General features: G+C 40.6%; 1 protein-coding gene across 2 annotated transcripts; it reads right to left on the reverse strand.

The window, feature by feature from the left end:
- Positions 1-5,764: 5,764 nt before the first annotated feature.
- Positions 5,765-20,068, reverse strand: LOC138978586 (uncharacterized). Of its 2 annotated transcripts, none has more exons than XM_070351334.1 (9): positions 19,918-20,068; positions 18,496-18,608; positions 16,816-17,005; positions 15,807-15,983; positions 15,152-15,260; positions 13,217-13,899; positions 9,152-9,441; positions 8,507-8,660; positions 5,765-8,000 (listed from the first exon to the last, which is right to left on the reverse strand). In XM_070351334.1, exons 1-9 carry the CDS (start codon positions 19,939-19,941, stop codon positions 7,560-7,562), a joined length of 2,181 nt encoding a protein of 726 aa, XP_070207435.1. In that variant the 5' UTR covers positions 19,942-20,068; the 3' UTR covers positions 5,765-7,559. The 2 variants fall into 2 exon arrangements, with proteins under 2 accessions (XP_070207435.1, XP_070207434.1); XM_070351333.1 differs by having other exon boundaries at positions 15,807-15,995.
- Positions 20,069-26,361: the final 6,293 nt, after the last annotated feature.

Genomic DNA, 26,361 nt, shown 5'->3' on the forward strand with positions numbered 1-26,361 from the left:
CAAAATAGTTAGCAATTGAGAGATTAAAATCTAGGTTTTCTGTGGCAAGGTACCATCTGTATCATCTATATTTGAATGTTCAGAGCTACAATGCCTTCCTTCATTGTCCTATAAAAGTAATATTGACATATCCATACCCAATCAGCCCAGACTTGTTACCATTACAGTGAGCACTCTCACCAGTTCAAATGCACGTGTTCGTGTCATACCTGTAATGAAATCTTGTGCTTAGTGGTACACGTCACCCGTCCTAGCTCCTTGCTCTGAACGGTCTTTGTCGTCTGATACTTTTCATCTCTCTTGCTTCGTGCTCCTGAAAGGTAAACGGTAAATCATTCCAATGTCTCCCTCATTCTCAGCACGTCCATCAAGTTTAAGTTTGTGACACTTTGTTTTCTTTCTTTTTTCCATGCACGTTGTATTTGAGGACAAGAAAATATTGGTTAAGTCCGATGCGGAGATGTCGAAGTCAGACAGACAGACGGACGAATAGTGTAACTGTGTCCTGTTATGTACATGCAGGCGCCCATTTGTCCATTAATGTGCTTTTTTTTTAAATCAATAAACATTATAAGCTTCTTTTTTTACATTTAGTCAAGTTTTGACTAAATGTTTTAACGTAGAGGGGGAATCGAGACGAGGGTCGTGGTGTGTGTGTGTGTGTGTGTGTGTGTGTGTGTGTGTGTGTGTGTGTGTGTGTGTGTGTGTGTGTGTGTGTGTCTGTCTGTCTGTGCGTGTGTGTGTGTAGAGCGATTCAGACCAAACTACTGGACCGATCTTTATGAAATTTGACATGAGAGTTCCTGGGAATGATATCCCCGGAGGTTATTTTCTTTTTTTCGATAAATACCTTTGATGACGTCATATCCGGCTTTTTGTAAAAGTTGAGGCGGCACTGTCACACCCTCATTTTTCAATCAAATTGATTGACATTTTGGCCAAGCAATCTTCGACGAAGGCCGGACTTCGGTATTGCATTTCAGCTTGGTGGCTTAAAAATTAATTAATGACTTTGGTCATTAAAAATCTGAAAATTGTAAAAAAAAAAAAAAAAAATGTTTAACGATCCAAATTTACGTTTATCGTATTCTTGATCTTTTTCTGATTCCAAAAACATATAAATATGTTATATTCGGATTAAAAACAAGCTCTGAAAATTAAAAATATAAAAATTATTATTAAAATAAAATTTCTGAAATCGATTTAAAAACAATTTCATCTTATTCCTTGTGGCTTCCTGATTCGAAAAACATATAGATATGATATGTTTGGATTGAAAACACGCTTAGAAAGTTAAAACGAAGAGAGGTACAGTAAAGCGTGCTATGAAGCACAGCGCAACCGCTACCGCGCCAAACAGGCTCGTCACTTTCACTGCCTTTTGCACTAGCGGCGGACTACGTTCATTTTCATTCTGTGAGTTCCACAGCTTGACTAAATGTTGTATTTTCGCCTTACGCGACTTGTTTTTTTGTTGTGAATCACCTTTCCCCTGTTGTCCGAAAACACAAGGACACCCACAGGGACAACAAGTCGCGTAAGGCGAAAATACAATATTTAGTCAAGTAGCTGTCGAACTCACAGAATGAAACTGAACGCAATGCAACGCAGCAAGACCGTATACTCGTGGTCCACCGCTCACGGCATAGGCAGTGAAATTGACAGGAAGAGCGGGGTAGTGGTTACGCTATGCTGCATAGCACGCTTTTCTGTACCTCTCTTCGTTTTAACTTTCTGAGCGTGTTTTTAATCCAAACATATCATATCTATATATTTTTGGAATCAGGAACCGACAAGGAATAAGATGAAAGTGTTTTTAAATTGATTTCGAAAAAAAAAATTTGATAATAATTTTTATATATTTAATTTTCAGAGCTTGTTTTTAATCCGAATATAACATATTTATATGTTTTTGGAATCAGCAAATGATGGAGAATAAGATAAACGTAAATTTGGATCGTTTTATAATTTTTTATTTTTTTTTACAATTTTCAGATTTTTAATGACCAAAGTCATTAATTAATTTTTAAGCCACCAAGCTGAAATGCAATACCGAACCCCGGGCTTCGTCGAAGAGTACTTGACCAAAATTTCAACCAATTTGGTTGAAAAATGAGGGCGTGACAGTGCCGCCTCAACTTTCACGAAAAGCCGGATATGACGTCATCAAAGACATTTATCAAAAAAATGAAAAAAACGTTCCGAGATTTCATACCCAGGAACTCTCATGTCAAATTTCATAAAGATCGGTCCTGTAGTTTAGTCTGAATCGCTCTACACACACACACACACACACGCACGCACACACACACATACGCACATACACCACGACCCTCGTTTCGATTCCCCCTCGATGTTAAAATATTTAGTCAAAACTTGACTAAATATAACAAAAAGCAAGCGTTCCTAATCTGATAAATTGTTTCAGATTTTCCATCCTCTCATTTTTCCCTGCATTAAAGTGAGTTTCAATAGCAAATGTTCGCTTTGAACAGTGTCGGAAAACCTAAAAAAGAATGTTCATATACATTCTACACATATTCTAGTTGTTGTAACATGATATGACGTTTTCAGTAAGAAACTTGACTTTGAAGAGTACCAGAAAAGGAATGAATTTTTTTCAACGCTTAATTGTACATACATTCCAGTTATTGAAGTCTCTTATTGTGAAGTTGGTATCTTTTTTTTTAAACTGACTGGTCCTGAGGCACAATGTAAAAAACACAAAACTCACCTAAAACAAAGACAACATTATTAACCTTTGAATGTTGGCCCTTGAAAGCTTATTCCAAACCAACATAGATAAGCAAAAGAAAAGTAAACAAGTCAAGCATGGACTGAATGTAAAAGGTGAAGAAAGGTTTACCTCCATATCAAAATGTAAGGTAACGGTCTGTTGAGCTGGAAGGTTGACCCCGCAGTGTCATCTGTTTCCTATCCATCATTCCGCTGACATGATCGGTGTCAATAAGTGACGATCCTGGTCTTTCTGACCAATCAAAACGCGGTTGCAGCAAACACTGGAGGGTATGGAAGCTGAGAATGATATCTGCTATCCTCTGCGCTTCCGTTGTTCCTCTTCGTGCAGCCTAACCTCTCACGTACATGCGTGTGAGGGTGTTTGAGATGTGTGTACGTGTGTGTGTGTGTGTCGTGGGTTGGGGGTGTTTGCGTGTGTGTGGTTGTCTGTGTGTGTGTGTGTGTGTGTGTGTGTGTGTGTGTGTGTGTGTGTGTGCGTGCGAGCGTGCGTGTATATTTGTGTGTGTTGGGGGGGGGGGGCTAGAATAAATTAGTGACTGATTGGACAGAAATTATTTTGTGTGTGCGTGCGTGTGTTTCTCTCTGTGTATGTGTCTGTGTGTTTGTGTGTGTGTGTGTGTATGTGTGTGTGTGTGGGGGGGGGGGGCTTGAAAAAATTAGGGATGGAGCAGAAATTATTTTGTGTGTGCGTGCGTGCGTTTCTGTATGTGTGAGTGAGTGTGTGCCGTGTAGTGTGTGTGTGTGTGTGTGTGTGCAAATTCCCCCCACCCCCACACCCGCCCACATTCTGAATTTTAGCCGCTATAAGATGTGAAAAACGAAACTACTACATTTGTGATTAACACTCGGTTCGCTGAATCACCTGATTAATCTGTAGTAATTAGTAGTATGATGGATCGTTCGACTGGGCCAGACAGGAGCGGTCCACGGATGAATGCGTGGTCAACAAACCAAAGTCCAAGCAGTCACACACATTTCCTGAGGTTTAGAATAATCTAGACTGTTCTTTCACTCTTCCTTCCATCCTTTTATTTCGATTATGAAATTCAGGCTTAGAGATCAACAGATGACTTCATTCCTATTAATTAAGGACTAGAATAGTGTGATTGGCTATTTTCACAAGTGAATATTATAAAATACTACAAGTTCCTATCGATCCTGTTCATTGGCTCTATCGACGCCTGATTTTAACCGCTTGCTTCCCTTTATATAATAAACCGTCCATAAATCGTCGTTCTCCCGAACTAACTCCTAAGTATGTCATCGAGAATAGAGGATTTGGGGTATTTTTCATGCAATGACGTCAGCGCTTTTTGGCTATTGGTCAATGCATTTCGTATCAATAATGTCGGTCACGCTTGAAAATATCGCTACTTCATATTGCTTTCCAAATATATACAAAGTGACCGGGAGCGCAGGGTCAGTTATGAACTGAATTGGCCCCGAACAGTGAGATATAGAGAACAGTACACAAATGCGAACGGAGAGAGTCGGACACTCGAGTCAGTCGTTGCCACACTCGAGAACTCGAGTGTAACAATTGAAGTTAAAATCTCCCTCGCCTACAGTACGACAGAATAGTTCAGTGAGGCTGGCAACTCTCCACTGACCCATCACCCCCCCCCCCCCCCCCCCCTCCCCCCCCCCCCCCCCCCCTGAACTTCACCCCTGACCAAGCAATAGACCGGAACCACCATCACTAAGAAGAAGAAGATCCCGTATTCTAGTTTTAGTACTGGATATCCCCAAGGAAAGGTCAAAGGGCATATATGTATCACAGCGTGTCGACTGCTGGTAATAGTAGATAAATACTTCTAGATAATAGACTTCTGCTATTTTATATTTCAAAAGAGGACCTTTCAGACAAAACGTTCATTTTCTAGTTGCGGGTTGTTCAAACAACTGTTGAGGTGAGTCCAGTTTTCGTTGATATTGACCTCACACCCCTAAAATCACATACTTTAATTAAAGTAGGCCTAGTACAATGAATGATTGTGTGTGTGTGTGTGTGTGTGTACGTGCATGCGTGCGTGCATGCATGCCTCCGTGTACCTTAGTGTGTGCACGCTTATAGATGTGCATGTGGTTTCGTTTGAGCCTGTCTATTGATGCCTCTTGTCCGTGTCTGAGAGAGTGTATGTGTGTCTGTCTGCCTGTTTGTGTCTGTCTGCCTCTGTCTATATCTGTGTCAGTATTTATCCGTATGCCTGTGTTAAAATATTAACTTAAGATGTGGCTATAACTATGTATATTGCTATTTCATATGTTACATGGATTTCCATTGGTCAATTGGGCAAAACTGAGCTCAGTGCAAAAGTGATATCGACGACATTTCCGTCGATATCAGTTTTGATATCGACGACCTCTTTATTGCTTCCCCACTTCAAAAACAAAAACACCTAAATTTAAAAACAAACAAATATATATGAAAATTTAGTTATCCCAGAATTTAGTTGAGTGACTAAAGACTTTTTGAAAGAAAAAACATTTTGAAATACTGAAAAGTACAAGAAAAGAGTGAACAAAAAGAAATAATAATCAGAGGGAGGGATACGGAACAGCCAAAACTGAGACAAATACTTTTGTAATTTCTTTACAGTAAATATAAAATGTCCAGAGAATTAGCAATATATCTAACATTGACTGACTGTGTGATGATATCTTCTGCTATTGGTCTGTTTCGACAGTGATATCAAAATCTCGACCTCCGGTCTCGATTTTGATATCACTGTCTCAACAGACCATAGCAGAAGATATCATCAAACAGTCCGTCAATATTGGGTACTGTGAGCAGACAGGAACATTGACACACACACACACACCCACACACACACTAACACATACGCACACAGGATCAGGGTAACAGAACATGAATGTAAATTATGCAAATGGCAGCTATTGCTTTGTAGTTATATTATCACACACATACACATACACACACACACACACACACACACACACACACACACACACACAAATAAACAGGTAACAGAACATCAATGCAAATGCTTTGTCATTTTATTAGCGGGTCTAAGAAAAAAATCAGATTTATCTTTTAAACTAAACATTCAACTTCTTTTTGTAAACTGTGCGTCTACTGTTCAACATCTGTCACTCTTTTGACCGCTTTAGTTATAACATATGGCATGTTTGTGGTGGAAATTTCTAGCCAATTGCTTTGCACACGCAGTAGGTTGTTTGGGTTATTTTGCTCATGAATGCTTTTATTAGCATACAGCTCGGGTGTTTCTTTAATGATTCGCCTCAAATTTGGCGTAAGCATTGGCTTTATAAAATAACAGTTGAATCATTTGACAATCTCCAGAATTTTTGCATTTCATGACCATAACCAAAATTTGATAGAACCAGCCAGAGTCACATCTGTGTCAACTCTTCTACTCTCACACTTAAATGTCTCTTTGGCCACTAGCTGCCACATCAAGTTACATTTTAACAAAAGACAGTTGCATAGAAAACCTTCATTGTTGGTACAGTAGAACCCCCTGTTTACGACTTTGGAAAAACCTTGAAAATTAGGTCGTAAAAAGGGGGGGTCTTAAAAGGGGGGTTTGAGTTTTTGGCCGGTTGGTCATGAATTTGGTTGCAGTGTATCTACTGTCATGTTTACACACAAACACACAGTTGCAGTTTACTGTCATATCAAAACACACACACACACACACACACACACACATTACAGCAGAACAACTTGAACTCAAATTTCAAAAATTTACTCATGGCGTAATACTCGCTCCCCGCTGAGTGAAGCACATTTGACATTGTGCCGCAACCAGTAAAATCCGAATGTCCTAACTCGATAAAAAGCATAACGACTTTTCTCCCGAATCATCTTTCCGCTCATATGAATGATTCGTCACCTTGCATCGCTAAACTTGACCACGATCGTTGAGGTCTTCGTACAGGCTCCTCTCTTTGCGTACTTTCGCTTCGCTATCCTTCTCACTATCTAGATAACACCGAGTCATTATCCTTGACGACACACAGGATTTTCGTATTCCCGACTCCCAAGGAAGTTGCCGCGGATTGCCACTTCGCTCGATTAGCGATTACTTTATTAGCTCTCTACTCAAGAGTCGGCGCTTTTCTTTTTCTTTCGCAAATCTTCGTTTGTCAAGAAGACAGTCCTCGTGACAAGATAGTGTCCAGAAAAAAACCCAGATGTATCAGGATCTTGCGCTCGCGAGATTTGGTTTTTATTTCTTCTTGCGATAGTTGGAGGAGCGAGAGCCGCCATGTTGTGTTTTCGTCTGCTCGAAATATGCGCAAAAGTCGTAAATCATCCCAAAAAGCTCGGTCGTAAGTCGCGTTTTGGGTCTTTATCCTTGACGATACACAGGATTTGCGTCTTCCCGACTCCTAAGGAAGTCGCCGCGGATTCTATCGTGCGCGAGATTTAATTTTTTTTTCGTCTCGCGATAGTTCGAGGAGCAAGAGCCGCCATGTATTGTTTTCGTCTGCTCGACTACAAATGCGCGAAAGTCGTAATTCACCCTCAAAAGCTTGGTCGTAAGTCGCGTTTTGGGGTGAGTCGTTCACTGGGGCTTCATTATATAGTAGAATGCATCCGTGGTAGCAAAATCGATCGTAAAAAGGGGGTGGTCGTAAACAGGGGGGTCGCTAAGGGGGAGTTCTACTGTACATGTAGATCAGCTAAAGTACTGGCAGCTAAGTGTATCCATTTCAAATCTTAAACGCTCACACCAGTGTCTCTTTGGTCACTGCTGAACAAAATTTTATTTTAAATTAAAATCCCTGAGAATGACAGTGGCAAAAAGATCTTATTTTGTTGATAGATCAGCCAGAGTACTGGCGGCAAGCTGTATCTGTTTCAACTCCTCAACACTCGCGCTGATCTCATTTTCTCGTTCACCTGAAGTTACACCATTCCCTGAAGCAACCACTGCAGCGTCTTGAGAAGAAACTTGTGGCTCCATATCATCTCCTTCCTGCTCCTCCAAGGCAAGGTGAATAAGAGTGTGCTTCTCAGCCGCCTCGTAAGTCGCAAAACATGCGTTGCAGGTACCGCACAAAAAGACAGGTTGCTCCGAGTCCTGAGTTTCTAGAGTGTCCAAGGCTACTGCACTGAGGTCGGATTCAGGGGTTGTGTCTGGTGTGGTGTTGGTGTGGATTCTGGTGGTGGTTCTGGTGTGGGTGCTGAGCATCGACACTGCAGGGCATTTCAAGGTGTGCCGTCTGAGAGAGGTTGCAGCTGTGAACACCTTGAAAACAGAGAAAATTTGGAAATGAGTTTTATTTATTCTTTCGCTTATGATATTTTGTTGTTGTTGTTTTTCAAAGGTCAGCAAAACTATTAAGTTTTCTTGAAAGAACAGAATGCTTTATGTGAGAAAAATTGCATTGACAAAGTCAGGTCTTTATATATCTACCACAGCTTAATTATGCTTGAAAAAAAATTCATCAACATGATAGGTTAATTTGACTGCCACAGACAGTAACAAGTACAACAAAAATAGTTCAAACAAGTAATGACACATTTTAGACCCAGATAGTGCTTTGTCTCCCCTTGTTATCCTTGCTTATTAACATAATTTTAAAAACTTCAGTCTTGGTTTCATCAGTGCAAAGATGCAATGAAAAAAACCTTAATATGCAGTCAATAAAACTAAGGTCCTGCCTAAAAGCGTGTGCTAATTGTGAACAGATATATATACGTCTTATACAAAATTCTGATTTTTTTTAAAAAGCAAAAAGGTACAATGTATACCTTTTCGCATATGTCACAAGTATGCTTGGAGACGCCAGTGTGTGTGATCATGTGCTCATCCAGTTTGGGTTTCAGTGAAAAGGTCTTAGAACATTTGTTGCATGAAAACGGCTTCACTTTTTCATGAGTCAGCTTGTGTCTGCGTAAACCAACCCTGCAAAAACATGAACGCACAGCATGTCAGAGGCATTATATATATACAGCTGCAGACATGAGCACAAAAATACAAGGCATATACACACAGAATACAGCACACAACAAACTGGTACAGTTGAACCTGTCAATAACGACCTCCCAAGGTACCAACCAAATTAAGTTGTTTGTCACAGTCTCTATGGAAAGGTAAATTTAATTGAAAAAAATAGTCAGGGATCTTTTGGGCTGATCGTTTTGGGCAGGTGATCATTATAGAGAGGTGGTCTCACTTGTTTTATTTCTTTACTTACTCTCTCACAGCTGTTTACCGTAAAAAAATAAACATTGATTTTATTAGGTATTAGCCTGTTGTATGTCTTACATTGTTTGTTCATTTTAAACACAGCAAAAGATTTATAACTGTTTCCTGCACTGATTTAATGAAGCATTCCATAACTTATTAACTAAACCTTTCCAGCTTTTGAGTCGTATCTCGATCTACACAATTACCTGTGACCAAATGTTGCTCCACACTCATGACACTCAAAGGGTCGCAGCCCAGAGTGAGTGTTGCAATGGTCGCTCCACGTCGCCTTGTTGGCAAACTGTTTCCCACACAGCTCACAGCGATACGGTAACGACCTCTCGCTCTCTGCCTTATGCAGCTCCATGTGAAACTTGAGCTTGTGTCGCTCGAAGAAACGCCAGCCGCACCGGAGACACTCAAACTTCTTGACGCCAGCATGTCGCTGGAGGTGGGTGCGAAGGTAACGTTGACACTGGAACTGCTTGCCACAGATCTGAATCAATAGAAGAAAGGTGATGTGCAATAAAGATCATGAAAAGTGACAACAAGAATTTGGAGTAAATTTCTTGATGCCAGCATGTCACTGAAGGTCAAAGGTTGCGTTGACATTGGAACTCTTCGCCACAGATCTGAATCAATGGAAAAGTGAAGCGTATCATAAAGCCTGAAAATACTTTGAACAAATAACAAAAGGAGTTGACAGAAAAATTCTTGATTGCCAGTGTGTTGGTGGAGGTGGTTACAGAGGTAGCCTTGGAACTAGAACCTCTGTCACAGATCTGAGTCAAAAAGGGAAAAGTCAATGTAGGTTAAAAAGCTAGACTCAAAACAAAACAAAAGACAAAAGGAGCTTACATGAAACTACTGTCTCTGAGGGTGCAGGTACCAAGGTAGCATTGTAAAATAAGTTCTGGCCACAAATCTTAATTTGAAAAAAAGTAAAACAAATCATAGAGCATGAAAAGTTACATGATGTGGGAAATACAAATTCTTGCTAGAAAGAAACAGAAACAAGATAGTCTCGACTAACCACCCCCAAAGACAGTGACGGACAACGCTCGTCTTCGCGTAGCGTGCGAACGCAGTACAGTGGAACCCCCCGGTTAAGACTCCCTCCTTTTTAAGACCTTGTTTTCTCAGACTTTCTGTTCATAACCTCTGTAAAAGTACCCCCTGTTAAGACTCCCTCCTTTTTAAGACCTTGTTTTCTCAGACTTTCTGTTCATAACCTCTGTAAAAGTACCCCCCTGTTAAGACTCCCTCCTTTTTAAGACCTTGTTTTCTCAGACTTTCTGTTCATAACCTCTGTAAAAGTACCCCCCTGTTAAGACTCCCTCCTTTTTAAGACCTTGTTTTCTCAGACTTTCTGTTCATAACCTCTGTAAAAGTACCCCCTGTTAAGACTCCCTCCTTTTTAAGACCTTGTTTTCTCAGACTTTCTGTTCATAACCTCTGTAAAAGTACCCCCCTGTTAAGACTCGCTCCTTTTTAAGACCTTGTTTTCTCAGACTTTCTGTTCTTAACCTCTGTAAAAGTACCCCCATTTTAAGACTCCCTCCTTTTTAAGACCTGATTTTCTCAGATTTTTGGAGGTCTTAAAAGGGGGGTTCCACTGTACTTACTTAACTCATTCAAGGTGCGTCTAAATTTCCCCTGTCATCCCTGCCAGCGTGCGATTTAGAGCCATTTTGAAAAAATTATAAAAAATCAACAACACAAGATAACCTTACATACCTTTATATTTTTGCAAAGTTTGGAACTTATTCTTTTAGAAAATATATGAAACATTTGAAAGTACATTTCTTTTGTTGTCTTCATATCCAGGCAAAATATCCAATTTGAAGCACACAAAAAAACTTTTTTGTTCTTGAATGAAACACCAGTAACTCACTGTTGCAGTACTTTTTCTCACAAAATCAAGCTGATATGCACTGTTTCAAATGTCAAGAGTGTTGCTGGTGAATCAGAAACAAAAATTACTGTTAAATAGACTTGAACTGGTGAGTGTCAAGCATAATCGAGGCGCGTATAAATTGTTAAATTGTCCCTGTGTTCCCTCAAATCGCACGATTTTGACCCATTTTTAAAAAAATAATAAAAATCAACAACACAAAATAACCTTACCTACCTTACATTTTTGCAAAGTTTGAAACTTGCTCTTTTAGAAAATATATGAAACATTTGAAAGAACATACCTTTTGTTGTCTTCACATCCAGTCAAACTACCTCTTTGAAGCAAAAAAAAACCAAACTTTCTACGTCATGGGTTCATCATACACAATGTCATGATCAACACTTTCATTGTCAGGATCATCACCTAAATTATCGTCCATTGGCACAAACTCGTCACCAGAATCTAAAATATCATCTCCACTATCATCATCACTAAGGTCAAGATCAGAACCGTACTGAATAACAAGTTCTAGCACTCATTTCAAGTTACTACGTCTTGTAGCAGAGCGATCCGCCATCTTGGAAAAGTCAAAACACACCGTCAACAAAATCAAATTAATCCCAACAATTGAAAGGAAGGAACTGTTTACAGTGAATGGTTCCACTGTAGACAGATAGAAGTTTATTGTGGGGGTTGTTTCCCTTGGTCAGCAGGGCCGTTTACACCGTTAAAAATTCGTGATATCCGTCGGAACTAAACTACAGACGTGCGGGCAACGCTAAACACAGGTGTCGGAATTCCAATTACGATACACAGCGAATGAGTTAACCTATTTTTTGTAACTGAGCACATTTTTAGAGTAAACATAACACATGTACATGTATATATTTTTGAATTCAGAAGAAATTGAGGAATACGATGCAATCATTTTTAAATCTGTTCGTGAAAAATCGATTTTAATGACAACTTTAATGAGCAAACTAATTAACTAGTTTTTAAGCCTCCAAGCTGAAAAGCAATACCAAAGTCCGGGCTTTGTCAAAGATTACTTGACCAAACTTTCAACCAATTTGGTTGGATATGACGTCATCAAATATATTTATCAAAACAATGAAAAAAATGTCTGGGGATATTATTACCCAGGAACTCTCATATTAAATTTTATGAAGATCGATCCACTAGTTTTCTCTGAATCGCTCTGCACACACACACACACACACACACACACACACACACACACACACACACACACACATACATACATACATACATACATACATACATACATACATACATACATACACACACACACACACACACACCACCACCCTCGTCTCGATTCCTCGTCTATGTTAAAACATTTAGTCAAAACTTCACTAAATGTAACAAGTCGCGTAAGGCGAAATTACTACATTTAGTCAAGCTGTGGAACTCACAGAATGAAACTGAACGCACTGCATTTTTTCACAATGACCGTAGTCCGCCGCTTGTGCATAACGGAGTGAAACTGACGAGCCTGTTCAGCGCGGTAGTGGTTTCGATGTGCTGCATAGCACGCTTTTCTGTACCTCTCTTCGTTTTAACTTTCTGAGCGTGTTTTTAATCCAAACATATCATATCTATATGTTTTTGGAATCAGGAACCGACAAGGAATAAGATGAAATTGATTTTAAATCGATTTCGGAAATTTAATTTTGATCATAACTTTTATATTTTTAATTTTCAGAGCTTGTTTTTAATCCAGATATAACATATTTATATGTTTTTGGAATCAGGAAATGATGTAGAATAAGATGAACGTAAATTTGGATCGTTTTATATAAAACAATTTTCTGATTTTTAATGACCAAAGTCATTAATTAATTTTTAAGCCACCAAGCTGAAATGCAATACCGAAGTCCGGCCTTCGTCGAAGATTGCTTTAAAAAAATTTCAATCAATTTGATTGAAAAATGAGGGTGTGACAGTGCCGCCTCAACTTTTACAAAAAGCCGGATATGACGTCATCAAAAGTATTTATCGAAAAAAAGAAATAAACGTCCGGGGATATCATTCCCAGGAACTCTCATGTCAAATTTCATAAAGATCGGTTCAGTAGTTTGGTCTGAATCGCTCTACACACACACACGCACAGACAGACAGACACACACACACATACACCACGACCCTCGTCTCGATTCCCCCTCTATGTTAAAACATTTAGTCAAAACTTGACTGCATGTAAATTATGTAAAAAAAGAAGCTTGACCCTGCTTTCGCATGCAGATATATTCCCCCAAGAAAACTACTTATAAGGACAAAAATAAAGCAAATGACCAATGTTCGGACACACACACACACACACACTTTCTCTATCTATCTCTTTCTTTCTTACCTGACATGTCAAGTTAGCAGCTTCATGTGTGGACTTGAGATGCACCAGCAGTCTCCTCTTGTTGGGGAAGACCAAACTACACACGTCACAGTTCACCGCCTTTTCTCTCGACGCGTGTATCACCTCCATGTGTTGTGCGACTTGTTCCTTGACCAACTCCTCATGGCATAAACCACATCGAACTGCAGAATCCAAGGGAAGTATTCCAGGTAACGACGAAGGTAGAGTTTGAACAAAGTGGCTACCCTTTCTGGTCTGTGATTCATTGTGTGATTCCGTATCTCTACTCTCAGTCACTGAAGCACGACTTGCAGTCAAAGTTTTCATGGAAAGTTGGTTTATCAGTTCTTGGGTATTTGATTTTTCTGGAATTCCATCAATGATTTTAGATGATACCCTGCTTTCAAACAAACCCCTAGCTCCTAAAGATCTGCATGAAATATTTTTTATAGAGTTGTCATTGTGTTCATCTGTGTGCACGCAATTCTCCTCTGCCTCTCTGTAAACAACAGTTTCACCAATGGCCTCAGCATCTTCGCAATTTTCTGTTGCTGTGGAAACAATGGTAGAGTTGACAGCAGCATTGTGGGAACATTTTTGGACTGGTGGTATTGGTATTGGTACTTCAACTGTCACTGGAACATCTTCACCACGGTTGCTCTTTATGTAAACTGTGGTTACGTCTGAAATAAAGCAAAAAGTTTTGTTTGACACATTCACTCACATCAAAAGTGAGTCATACAAGTATAAATTATAATAGTAATAACTGTAAATGTGTATTATACAGTAGTTTTTTTTTTATTATTCAATAATGTACAGTATCTTCATTATTAAAAGGATTCTGTGTGTTTTGTTACTTGTTTGTTTTAGTTGTTGTTTCTCAGGGAATTTATTGTTTATTGTTGTTGTTGGTTTTTTTTTGGGGGGAGGGGGGGGGGTGGTGGTGCATCTATATGTCTTGGGGCTAGTTAACTAGTAAAACAAGAAGGGCAAAGCCCATACGACTCACATGCTTGACCTTGACATGACCTTGACCTTCAGGGTCAAGGTCAAATAACTAAACCTAGCAATGACATCATACACTAAGAACTGCTTTACACATTTTTCCTACCAAAATACATGTGACCTTGACCCAAGGTCAAGGTCATCCAAGGTCATGCAACACAAAGCTGTTAATTCAAGACATAGGAAGTACAATGGTGCTTATTGGCTCTTTCTACCATGAGATATGGTCACTTTTAGTGGTTCACTACCTTATTTTGGTCACATTTCATAAGGGTCAAAGTGACCTTGACCTTGATCATATGTGACCAAATGTGTCTCATGATGAAAGCATAACATGTGCCCCACATAATTTTTAAGTTTGAAACAGTTATCTTCCATAGTTCAGGGTCAAGGTCACTTCAAAATATGTATACAATCCAACTTTAAAGGACCCTTGCGACCTTGACCTTGAAGCAAGGTCAACCAAACTGGTGTCCAAAGATAGGGCTTACATTGCCCTGTATAGCATACATAGCTAAGGTTGCCATTCTCGATAACTTCAGAAAAAAATGCGAAAATGTGAAAAATGGTCATTTTTAAGACAACAATTACGGCCCCTGTGACCTTGAACTTGAAGTGAGGTCAAGTTGCCGCACATGTTTTTTGAGATCTTGTAACCATACACCATCAGGTGTTGATAGACTTAATAGTGTCCAAGAAATATCCAACGTTAAAGTTTTCCGGACGGACGGACGCCGGGACGGACGGACGGACGGACGGACGGACGGACGACTGGGGTGAGTACATAGACTCACTTTTTGCTTCGCATGTGAGTCAATAAAAACACTGACTCCATTTTGTGTAATTTCAGGGTTTTTTGTGTACGCTCATACATAACTTTGTTTTATACAAATCAAAAGTCAAAATAGAGAGAGAAAATGATGTACACACTTTGTCCTCCCTCTTTGTTGCTGTTTTCAGCAGACACATCAGAAACAGCATTCACTTTTGCAACACATTCTTGTGCTGTAGGAGGCACAGACGCTGCCTTACTTTTTATCTGCACAAAGAGTAAAGTTCATTGAGAGTTCACACATTTCACAACACAATGAAAGTCATGAAAAACTTAATATACAATTTAAGACCTCAAAACCTCAAGACCTAAACAAAAACATCCTGAGAAAATCAGGTCTTAAAAAGGTGGAGTCTTAAGATGGGGGTAAATTTACAAAGGTAATACATTGTAAACAGAAAATCTGAGAAAACAGGGACTTAAAGGGAGAGAGTCTTAACTCATTGTCTCCCAGGTACGGATATATCCGTACCCACTCATATGGCTCTATCTGACCTGGTACGGATATACCCGTACACACAGTCACTTCCTGTAACGTCGATCTAACGCCTGCATTCAATCGTGTTGATACACAGTTGCTACACAGTTACTACAATGGTCTCAGCTAAAAAATAACTTGGTCAACAAAGGTGGGGTAGAAAGTGTTAACTTAATAGAGGGATTCCACTGTAGTTTCATTTCATTTACTCAGCAAATAAAGTTTGATAGACTTTTAAAACCAGATTCTTCAAACAAACAAACAAAACTGATTACCTTTGCGAGCCGCTGCAAGACACGATGCACCTGTTCGATTGTGCCTTTGATGGTCAGTTGGCCTTCTGACTGTTCCATCCTCACAGGGCTTTGTTCCCATGGCAACGAATCACCATGGAGAAAGCCTTTCACTGCTGCTGAGGACACTGTGTCATCTTGGACGACTGCCACAACATTCTGCACAGGCTCCTGGCAATTAGTGAGTGAAATAGATGAGTCAACCCAAACAAGACCAGAATCAGTGAAATAGTGTCTTAAAACACGGACAATATTTTAATATTTGAAAGCCCTGTCATTCTGCTACGTCAACCTCAGCTTTCCTTATAACTCTCTCTCTCTCTCGCTCTCGCTCTCTCTCTCTCTCTCTCTCTCTCTCCAACCTTCAGACAGACAGAACAACCTAAAATTTCAAATCAATAAATACCTAAGTCATCCTAGCTTTGCTTAGAATTTTAAAAAAAATGTATTTAAAATCAAATGTTAGCAGCTTGGTACTTCAACATATTTCCCTGCAAAAAGCAGAGGATTTTAATGAGTCAGATATTATCACAGTGGTACCTGCGATGAAAGGACACCCATGGGACCAGCTGGAAGGGTCCCCACATTGCAGGTGGCCGGTCATGACAGGTAAATTTTGGTCAAGATAATAGGCAACAGGATTACAAAGGTTGTTCTTTATTGGGAGGTGTCCCTCTGATATGAGGTGCTTTACATCGCAGATACCAGTGCACTTCCAAGGGCGGATCCAATATTCTGCTCATGTTACTATTGTTAGAAATAGAAGCAGTAGTACAGTGATACCTGCTATGTGAGGCCCCTACAATGAGAGAATGCCTCACATGTAAGGACACACTCTGTTGTCCCTTTTGTCTAACATCATCACCAATATACCTATCATGACAGGCAACCGGAAATGTAGGAACCCTTTCGGCTGGTACCAATGGTGTTCTTTCATCGCAGGTACCACAGTATTGGACACTTTACATAATTAGCAAAAGTTAGTTCTGACCTTCCTTTCCTGTGCCTCTGGCTCTGTCTGCCCATCTTGGGTGGGGGCTGCTGCACCAGTGCTGGGCAGTTCCCGTTGCTTGCTGCGGTCTGGTGTGCCTTTCTTGTGTTTTCCATTGTCTTCCTTGCTCACAGGCTCTGCCAGTACCTTCCTTGTTGCCGCCTGGCGTCTTTTGATATTGTTGTCATCCCTGCACATTTGCAAACTATTTTATTTCATTTCAGACTCTATTCATTATTATTATATGAAGTCTTATATCGCGCGCGTATCTCCAGACTCGGACTCAAGGCGCAGGGATCTATTTATGCCGTGTGAGATGGAATTTTTTACACAATACATCACGCATTCACATCGACCAGCAGATCGCAGCCATTTCGGCGCATATCCTACTTTTCACGGCCTATTATTCCAAGTCACACGGGTATTTTGGTGGACATTTTTTTTATCTATGCCTATACAATTTTGCCAGGAAAGACCCTTTTGTCAATCGTGGGATCTTTAACGTGCACACCCCAATGTAGTGTACACGAAGGGACCTCGGCTTTTCGTCTCATCCGAAGGACTAGCACTTGAACCCACCACCTAGGTTAGGAAAGGGGGGAGAAAATTGCTAACGCCCTGACCCAAGGTCGAACTCGCAACCTCTCGCTTCCGAGCGCAAGTGCGTTACCACTCGGCCACCCAGTCTATTATCCCAGGGATGAGCCTGAGAGTGAGACAAAATAAAAGACACAAGTCATTTCATCCCCTCAAGAAAACTGTGATGGGATGTATATATAGTACAAGGAGCAAAGAGCAAAGCCCCTTCCTCATGCCCTCTCCCTTGTGTTTCCAAAAAAGCAAACTGATGCAATCTGGTGCCATCTGAGCTTAAAATTTGCATTCAAATTGTCTGACTTAGTGCATGCTTTGCTTTACTCGTTCCAACACTGTCCTCACTCTAATGTAAAATATGTGCACACGGTGGCTCAGTGGTACACAATCTTGGTGCACCTTTATGTGACCGGGTGACGTACTAGCTAGTCCCTCTTGTCACAGGCAGCTGCTCAGCATTGATGGAGTTGTCTCCCTGCCAAAGCACGAGTTATTTATAGTAGTACAGCACACCCATGAGATATGGAGAAGCTGTTTGTGATGTGTGTACCAACAGTTTTTATAGGGTTATTAATTTATAGCTCTAAAATCTCCATCCTGTTTGACTGGCTTAATTTGCCTCCAAAGGTGATTCTTGTGCTTCAGCTTAGTCCCTGTGACTTGCTGAAGGACTTACACTTAGTCCCTGTGACTTGCTGAAGGACATTTTAGATTGTATGCACCAATGGCACATGGTGTGTTAGTAAACCAAACCCTGTTATCCCAATGCTGGGAAATTCATATCGCTTCTTCCCTAAGTTAAGCTGGCAACAAAAAGAGTAACGCTACCAGGTGTGTGCGTGTTTAGGTGTTATCAGCCACCTGCGCTTCTAGCAGAATGACTGAGGTCTGTCATGCTCCACGTCTGTGACAAAGGGGAAGGACATGAATGCTTTCCATGACTCTGAGACGTCCCATAAAGTCGACCAGTGTCAATCCTTGTCTGGATTCTAAGGTGTGGCCACAAGTCTAACTCTCCATTAACTGAGTTATGAGACAAGATCATTACATGTACTATGTTGCCTGTTGATTTTAAGTTTAACTTACCGTTTGGGCGTTGCTGTTCTGCCTTTGACTTTGAGTAAATCGGAGTAAAATCCTTGCTCTTGCTGAACCCTCCTCTCTCTCTGCTTTACTGCTGGCAGGTCAGGTGGAGTCTTCTGCATTGCAATTTCAAATGCATCAAACTTAGACAAATGCCATCAAGGCAACAGTGTTTGGGTTAATTAAATCTGTGTACAATTTTGACACTCTCATTCATGAATCATGCTAATTATTATTGTAATTCAATCGAGTTGGCGTTTTAATGAAACAGATCCTGTGATTGGTCAGAATGCCCCAACTCATTAAAAATTACCGGTCATTAATTGTCGATAACCACTCGCTAAAAAAGCCATTAACAACCTGCTGGCGAGGCGCATTGATACAACCTCAACAAGTCTCGGTTAGCTTTGAGGGTCATTTTACAAGTAGGAAATATGAAGTACCAACGAAATACCGAGACCATAACGGCATAAGGTATGCGAAGTGATGACGTACGTAAATTGATGCATGAATTCTTTCGGACAACATCAGTCAATTCCAAAGATCGCTTTTGTGATGAAAAGAATTTGTTTTGAGTTTGCTGTCCAGAAACCCGTCAAAAAAGAAGGGAAAATGTATGTGAAAGAAAACAAAACAGGAGGAGAGTGATACGATAAGAATACAGAGACATATTTCTTGGGACTTGACCCTTGCAGGTAGGTGGACTGAAAGTAGTGTGTGAACAGAACAGAACCAATTCTGTCTGTTTACCATCGCATGAAAGCAGGAAAGAGATCGTCGTCAGATTGAATTACAATAAGTGAATAACATTAACACGCTTCCATTTGAAACTTCTCGGTCGTCATCGTGGATTGACGCCCTCCCAAAGTCTAATTGAAGCCCTCCGTCGCTTCGCTCCGTCGGGCTTCAATTAGCTTTGGTCGGGCGTCAATCCACGATGACGACCTCGAAGTTTCAAATGAAAGCATGTTAATGTGTAATTGTTGTTGTTGTTGATTGTTGCTGTAGCTGAGGATGGGGAGGACAAGAAAGGGGTGGGGGTGAGGGGGAGCTTGGTGCAATTAGCAACTTCATTGATCTTATAGCCTCTGTGATTGCTTTATAATATAATACGTAGGTAGGTGATTCTGGTAAATCTCATTCTCAACATTTGATTTGACACTGACAGTTACAGTGGGCTTTTCTGCTGAGCTCAAAAAGGCTGAAGCATTCCACTTACTCAACATCTACTAGCTGGTCTGTCTGATTGAGCTGTTAAATCCTATCAAAAGATTTCGAGAATGGTACCTGTGACAAGTGTATCGATATCGAAACTAATGTTTTGGTGCGCCGCCATATTGAATCGGATCAATGCGAGTGTCACAACATGGACCACTTACAAAAATGTCCATGTAAACTTAAAAGTGAAACATTTTGCATTTTTACCTTCGCTGTTGTCTTCTTCGGCATATTAAATAGCTACTGCTTCTCGTAAACGAAGAACTCTTATCTTCAAAAAGATAGTTACGGTGCTCGCGTGGAACAAACACTGACTTTGTCGTCGTTGTCAGATGTCTATAAGGGTAAGCTACTCTGTGGTAATTTAAAGATAGGGTAAAATAGTTACCTCCCGTATTGTGTTCTTCACAAAACGAAACTGCAATGTATACAGCCGGTGTGACGTTTTCATCTTTCGCCGTGTTGATATTTCGCTTCTCGGCCTCGTCGATCTAGTATAAACTCTACACTGAACAAAAAAACACCCTTCGATAGTACTGATGAGCGACCTTGTGTACCTTACATTCATGGGGCCAAATTTGTCCAACCAATTTGTTTTATTTAACTCAGAAAATGATTTGATTCATCCTAAAATGTTTCCTTCTTACTCAAGGGACGTAACCACTCAGTACACGTTTTCGAAGAATTCGATTTTGGGGTTGAAATCTATTAAATTTTACCACCAATTTTCTTCACATGCAAGAAACTGACCTGCTTTTCGTCCTTAAATAATTTCACTTCTTAATTTTACCAGGAAACAACATTTCAGTCTTGAGTATATGTCGAGGGGGAAATATGTACACAGGCGAAAGATGAAATCGTGACACCGGCCGAGCAGGAGAGAGAGAGAGAGAGCACGGGACAGTTTCTATCCTTAGCGGAATATGACTTTATTCAGTTATTCTGCAGAAAAACAGAAATGCTCCAGAACAAAACGGGTTTTCTCCAGCATATTTCTGAATAAAGTCATAATCCGCTAAGGATAACTTTCACCACCTAATGCATTCTCACTCATCGCTCCACGGCTATCGCCAGAATGAGACCCGAAGGGAAGTAACTCATCATCTATAAAGTGACACTGACACACACACACACACACACACACACACACACACACTGACACACACATGGCTGTCGTTCATTCATATTCTGCTAGATCTTGACCTGTCCTTTATGTCCGAAGAAATAAAAATGACGAGAACTTCATGGGTCCTTATACGTAATTACTGTGTATTTGACTTATATTATTATTATTAACGAAGAAGTTTCTCGTCAATGTCACAAAGATGTGAGTAGCATAATTGTGATGTGATGTGAACAACGTCGTGATTTTAACCTCCCTAAATGTTGTAGCGCGAGGCGTAGAGACTGGAGAGCGTTAATCATGGGTTTGGTGCGTTGCACGAGAAAACCATAGTTTGATATGAGTTGTGTTGAGAACTGTAGCTGGTCTGGGGTAAATAACGTCACAGCGTTTGAGATTTTCAACCGGGAAGGTTGTCGGCGCGTGTCAGTCTTGTTCTGGGAACAACTACTCTTTCAAGAGACGGGTCTCTTAAGGTAAATGATTTACTATGTTGTATATTATTGAGGTTGGAATACATAGCTGGAATGTAAAGGTTAGTGTATACAAGTGCACTAAATTCTAGTGTGAAGTTTTAAGAGAATTCTTGATGTCATTGTATCACGGTTTTTCATGGGGAATTTCTTGCACATAAATGTTACGCATTTATGTTATGTTTAAGACGGTGATGCTTTGTATGGCAGTGTTATTCATAGATTAAGCATTAGTTTGGATATTGAATGTGGACGGAATGTGAACGTAGAATGAACGAGAATGTATGAGTTGGTACATGAACGTTTGGACGAAGAGATGGTTTTAGAGAATGTTGTATTAAGACTTGGTTAAATTCTTTAGGAGTTTCCATGAGGGTTTTCCATGGCGTGTACAAGGGAGGGACCTTACACGGAAGAGCGCGGGACGATGGTGGCGAGCAAGGGACCACATCGGCGCAGGATGACTAGACGAAGGAGTCTTCATCGTTACCGGTCGTAGCTGACGACGGTTCTTTTCGCTAATGGCGGAAAGGTTTTCTCGGGGAGAAACGTGAAAGGTGTGTGTTGGCATCTACAATGAGAGTTTCTGGGAACTCATCATTCTATGAGGTTTCAGCGAGACAAGGAAGTGAAACTGGCGACATGCAGTGAGCCGTGATTCGAACTCGTGAGTGTCTGTCAGTACCTTCTTTTGTGCGTTAATCTATTAAGATGTATTTACATGCATTGAGTGAAAGCTAAAAGATTGTGTGAACTGTGTGTCGAAAAGTTGATTCGTATTGATGTATTGGAAGTGAAGAATTATGTTGTTTTTTTGGTTGAGGAAATAATAAGCCTGTATCCTCCCAAATTCTGTTGTTAAAGTGTTTGGTGTGAAAAGGGTAGAGACAGAGCAATAGGGCAGAACACGTACATATGAAAGTAATTTCATTTATTTCACATGCAAACCACTTTATGACAGTCAACAGCAAAGTGGCTCCCCACCTTTACGCACAATCGTTCTGGGCCCGTATGCTTATGGGGGAAGTTCGCGACAACTCCCGAAGTTTTGAGTGACATCGGAAGTACTTGCCTCACTTTCGTATGCATGGGCCGGAAAAAGGGTTTACCTCGAAGCAAAGCGAGGAAGTAACTCAGGGTATTTTACGACTACTTCTAAAGTTTTGAGTGACATCGGAAGTACATCCTCACTTTCGCATGCATGGGACGAAAAAAGAGTTTACTTTGGAAGCTAACGAGGAAGTAAATGAGGGTAAATGTACTACAGCCAGACCCAGTAGTAAACACGCTACTTCCACAGTTTCTCAGTGCAAAAAGGCAGGGCTTTTCTTCAGTTTTTCATGTCAAACCGAGCTGACGCTCCCAAAGAGAGAAAATAGAGGGAAAAGTCGTATCTTCTGCATGCATTTCGTGCAAATTTCCCTGAATACAAACCTGAGTTGCCAGCTTTGACTTTTGTTTGTTCTGGGTCATTGGCCACCACTCTTTCATTCCCGCTTATACGAGGGGGTTACTGTGTTTCTATGAAAATGGGCGTCGTTGTGTGTATGTGTGTGTGTGTGTGAGTGTGTGTGTGTGTGTGTACCCACTCCCCACACTATGATGAGCTGACTATATTTGCGCCTTGATAATTATTTTATTCATGTTCTTACGTTTTATGCTGTTTACTGTGATTCACCACACCCGAGTTTATCGCGATATCGTAATTGAGATAATAAAGTGTTCTATGTCTATGTATTATGTCTAATACACATGCACACACGCACGCAGGATACAAAAATCCAATCTTGACTTTGAACTTTATATAAACATACATCCTCTTCACAATTAACGAGGACAAACGTAATTTACAAACACCTAAGTACAACAATTTTTCTGTTTTAAAAATTCGGACACACATTTTCTCAAATAATATGAAATTCGCTGAACTTATCTTCTTTTCACTACACCTTATATCTTGATTCCCAAAAAATGGAGTTCTGCCTTTTTAAATTTACCATGTAACACAAACATTCGCTCTGACCAAACTATTTTTGTCCAGCAGTTTTACCGATACACAATCATTAAAAAAACACTACAAAAAGAGTTTTAAGTTAACCGACTTCGCTACCACATAAACAACCTTTTTTTATTGTCCCCAACATTCTGGTCAACGAAATCATTATTATAGACAGTCATTCTATTTAAGGACAATCATCACAGCTTTCGTTCAACCAGTTAAAAACAACAATTATAGTAAAAGCTACAGCGCGATCAACGTTTGCCCATTTACGAACTCGCGATGAGATTTGTTTCTTCTGGTCACCAAGCCTACCGTTTACAAACGCATGCGCACTAATTGGGATTCCCCCAATTTTCTCGACCTTGACCTCAGAACTCTCGAAGCCACTACTTCGGCGTTCAATTTAGCTCGTGCATACCGAGTAGCTGGCAACTTTGCTTTCGAAGTTCCCACTTCCAATGTCAAGGGCCTCTCGCTTGACATAATTATACGACGATATCGCATCTCAAGGGTCCTTACCCATCCAAAAGAAACCTCCAGCGCATACTACAATTGCAGGACATTCCGTTTTTAAAGGCAGCTCATTGGGAAATGATCTCAGACACAATATCGAAGACGTGAAATGCGTCAATCGAGCAACTGTCGTAACTTGGCTACAATGAGACGGTCTCCTACCTTGCACCATAGACACGGACTGTGACATTCTTGTTTAATTTAGGTGAAATGCTGAAAACAGAGTGACTCAAAAGCGACAGTTCGATCAGTTACTGACCGAAAAAAACGTGCTCGAGTCATTCGGCGAAGGTGGCGAGCTTTCAAACCAGCACGACTGAATAACTCAGAATGCCTTTTTTCATCATGCCTCTATTCTACACGAGTAACATAGTGCAGTGGTAACGGTTCCGGACTCTCGTTCATTCGCTCCGGGTTCAAGTTCCGCCGGGAGCTATATATTTTTTTTTATTAATCTTTTCCTTCAGTTTAAGCCTCCGCAATTGCATTCCGGCTGCAAAAACCGGGTTTTGCCTCTGTGTTAATTTTATTCATTTGCAAAGGAAACCTTCCTATGCTTTGAAAAAATCATATCATGTCTTGACTTTCAACTGTACGCGCGTGTGTATATGTGTGTCACTACGGTGAGTATGTGTGTGTGTGTGTGTGTGTGTGTGTGTGTGTGGGTGTGTGTGTGTGTGACGTGTCACTTGTGTCATCATACGGTTTCAGTGTGTGTATGAGTGTAGATTGAGACGAGAATGAGAGAAAGTGAGAGAGAGTGAGTGTGTGGTTATTTGTTTGTGACTGTGTGCGTGCGTGTATGGGTGCGTGTGTGTGTGTATATGTGTGCGCGCGAGCGCGCGCGTGTGAGTGTGTGTGTGTGCAGTGTGTGGTGTGTGTGTGTGTTTATGTGTGCCGTCAGTGTCACTTGTGTCATAGTGTCAGTATGTGCATGAGTGTACGTTTGTCTGTGTGTGCGTGTGTCGTAAGAGAGAGAGAGAGAGAGAGACTGAGAGAGAGAGAGAGAGAGCGAGAGAGAGCGACACTTCTCAGTTTGCGGCAATTTTGGACCAGACAGCGTCTTTATGTTTAACAGTTAGACTGTTCTGAAATTTGGACAGAATAACCGTTCTTTCGTAAAACACTTCTGTCAAGAGTACAGCAATTTCACCATCTGAAAAAGGCGCATCAAAGGTGCGTGTCTACTTTCTTTTTGAGCGGCACACGTGCCTAGCCATTTTCGTTGACTGCCATGTTGATAGAAACGTGCGCATGCGTATTAGTAGGGATTCCCCCAATTTCCCCGACCTTGACCTTAATACTCTCGCTGTCACTGCTTTGGCGTTCAAGTCAGTTCGCATTGTGAACAGTTAGAAAGTTGACTTCGGGAGTTCCCACTTCGAAAAGAGGCCTCTACTTCCAGTGTTTCTTACTTCTAGTTCATGCATACGGGCCCTGGTAGTAACAACTTTGGGTTCATAGTTACCCCCTTTCCCCCATCCGCCGTCTCCACCACATCTAGTTATACTCGTTAGAGTACTACTGTATTATTATTATCATTATAACGTCACTTGATATAACGTACGTCCATGGCTTTCCAAGTAGAGTCATAATAGTGCTTTAAGAGTGCAGTATCACTTGTCTCAATTTGTCGGTTCACTGCACTTGGTGTTTTACCTTTACAATTTAGCCTGAGCGACCTACTCAGCCTGTCGACAACGCCCAGTTGAAAGTGAAGCTCAGCCTCCTCGTCGTGGGCAGTTGTAGTCAGTATTCTACGGACCAAAAAACAAACAAACGTCGTAGTCTGTTCTCATCCTCTCGACCTTCTCCTACTGTCATTTCAATAATCGAGTTTTTTTTTTAAAATAATTATGCGTGATTGAAGGACAGAAGTATACACGCGCTCGGAACCTATACAGATTCATTCGCACGCGCTAGCGCAGGACTGAGTAACCATGTTTGCTCGATATAAAACTTTTTTTTAAATTTTTTTATTTTTTTATTAAAAACCAAGACAGAAACTCACAAAACGAATGAAATGCAACATTTTTTTTTTAATTAAAAACCTAGAACACTGAGGAACCTAAGTAAGGAACTCACTGACAAAGCGAAATGAAATGAAACATTTTTTATTACTGACTAAAAACATAGAACAGGAACTCACAAAACGAAATGAAATAAAACATTTTTCTTTTGATTAAAAACCTCGAACAGGAACTCACAAAACGCATGCAGCAAAAATGAGTATGCCTTGAACCTAGTTTTCCTTGGGCCTCTAACAACGGCAAAACGAAAAAACTTAAACTTGTGACAAGTGAAGGGTAAATGAACATGCCTTGACAGTCGTTCACCATGCAAACTGTTGCATATGGGGATTGATATGACGTTATAACCGACATGAATGAGTGACGTTATAACTGGGTGACGTTATATCCGGTGACGTTATATCCGAGGTTAAAATAGTTTGGAAAGAAGGAATTGAGCCGGGACCGGTGTTTGGGTGACGATATAACGGGGTGACGTTATATCCGGCGACGTTATAAACGAAGTAGACT

This window comes from Littorina saxatilis, linkage group LG10, assembly GCF_037325665.1.
Source record: "Littorina saxatilis isolate snail1 linkage group LG10, US_GU_Lsax_2.0, whole genome shotgun sequence".
Lineage (NCBI taxonomy): Eukaryota > Metazoa > Mollusca > Gastropoda > Littorinimorpha > Littorinidae > Littorina > Littorina saxatilis.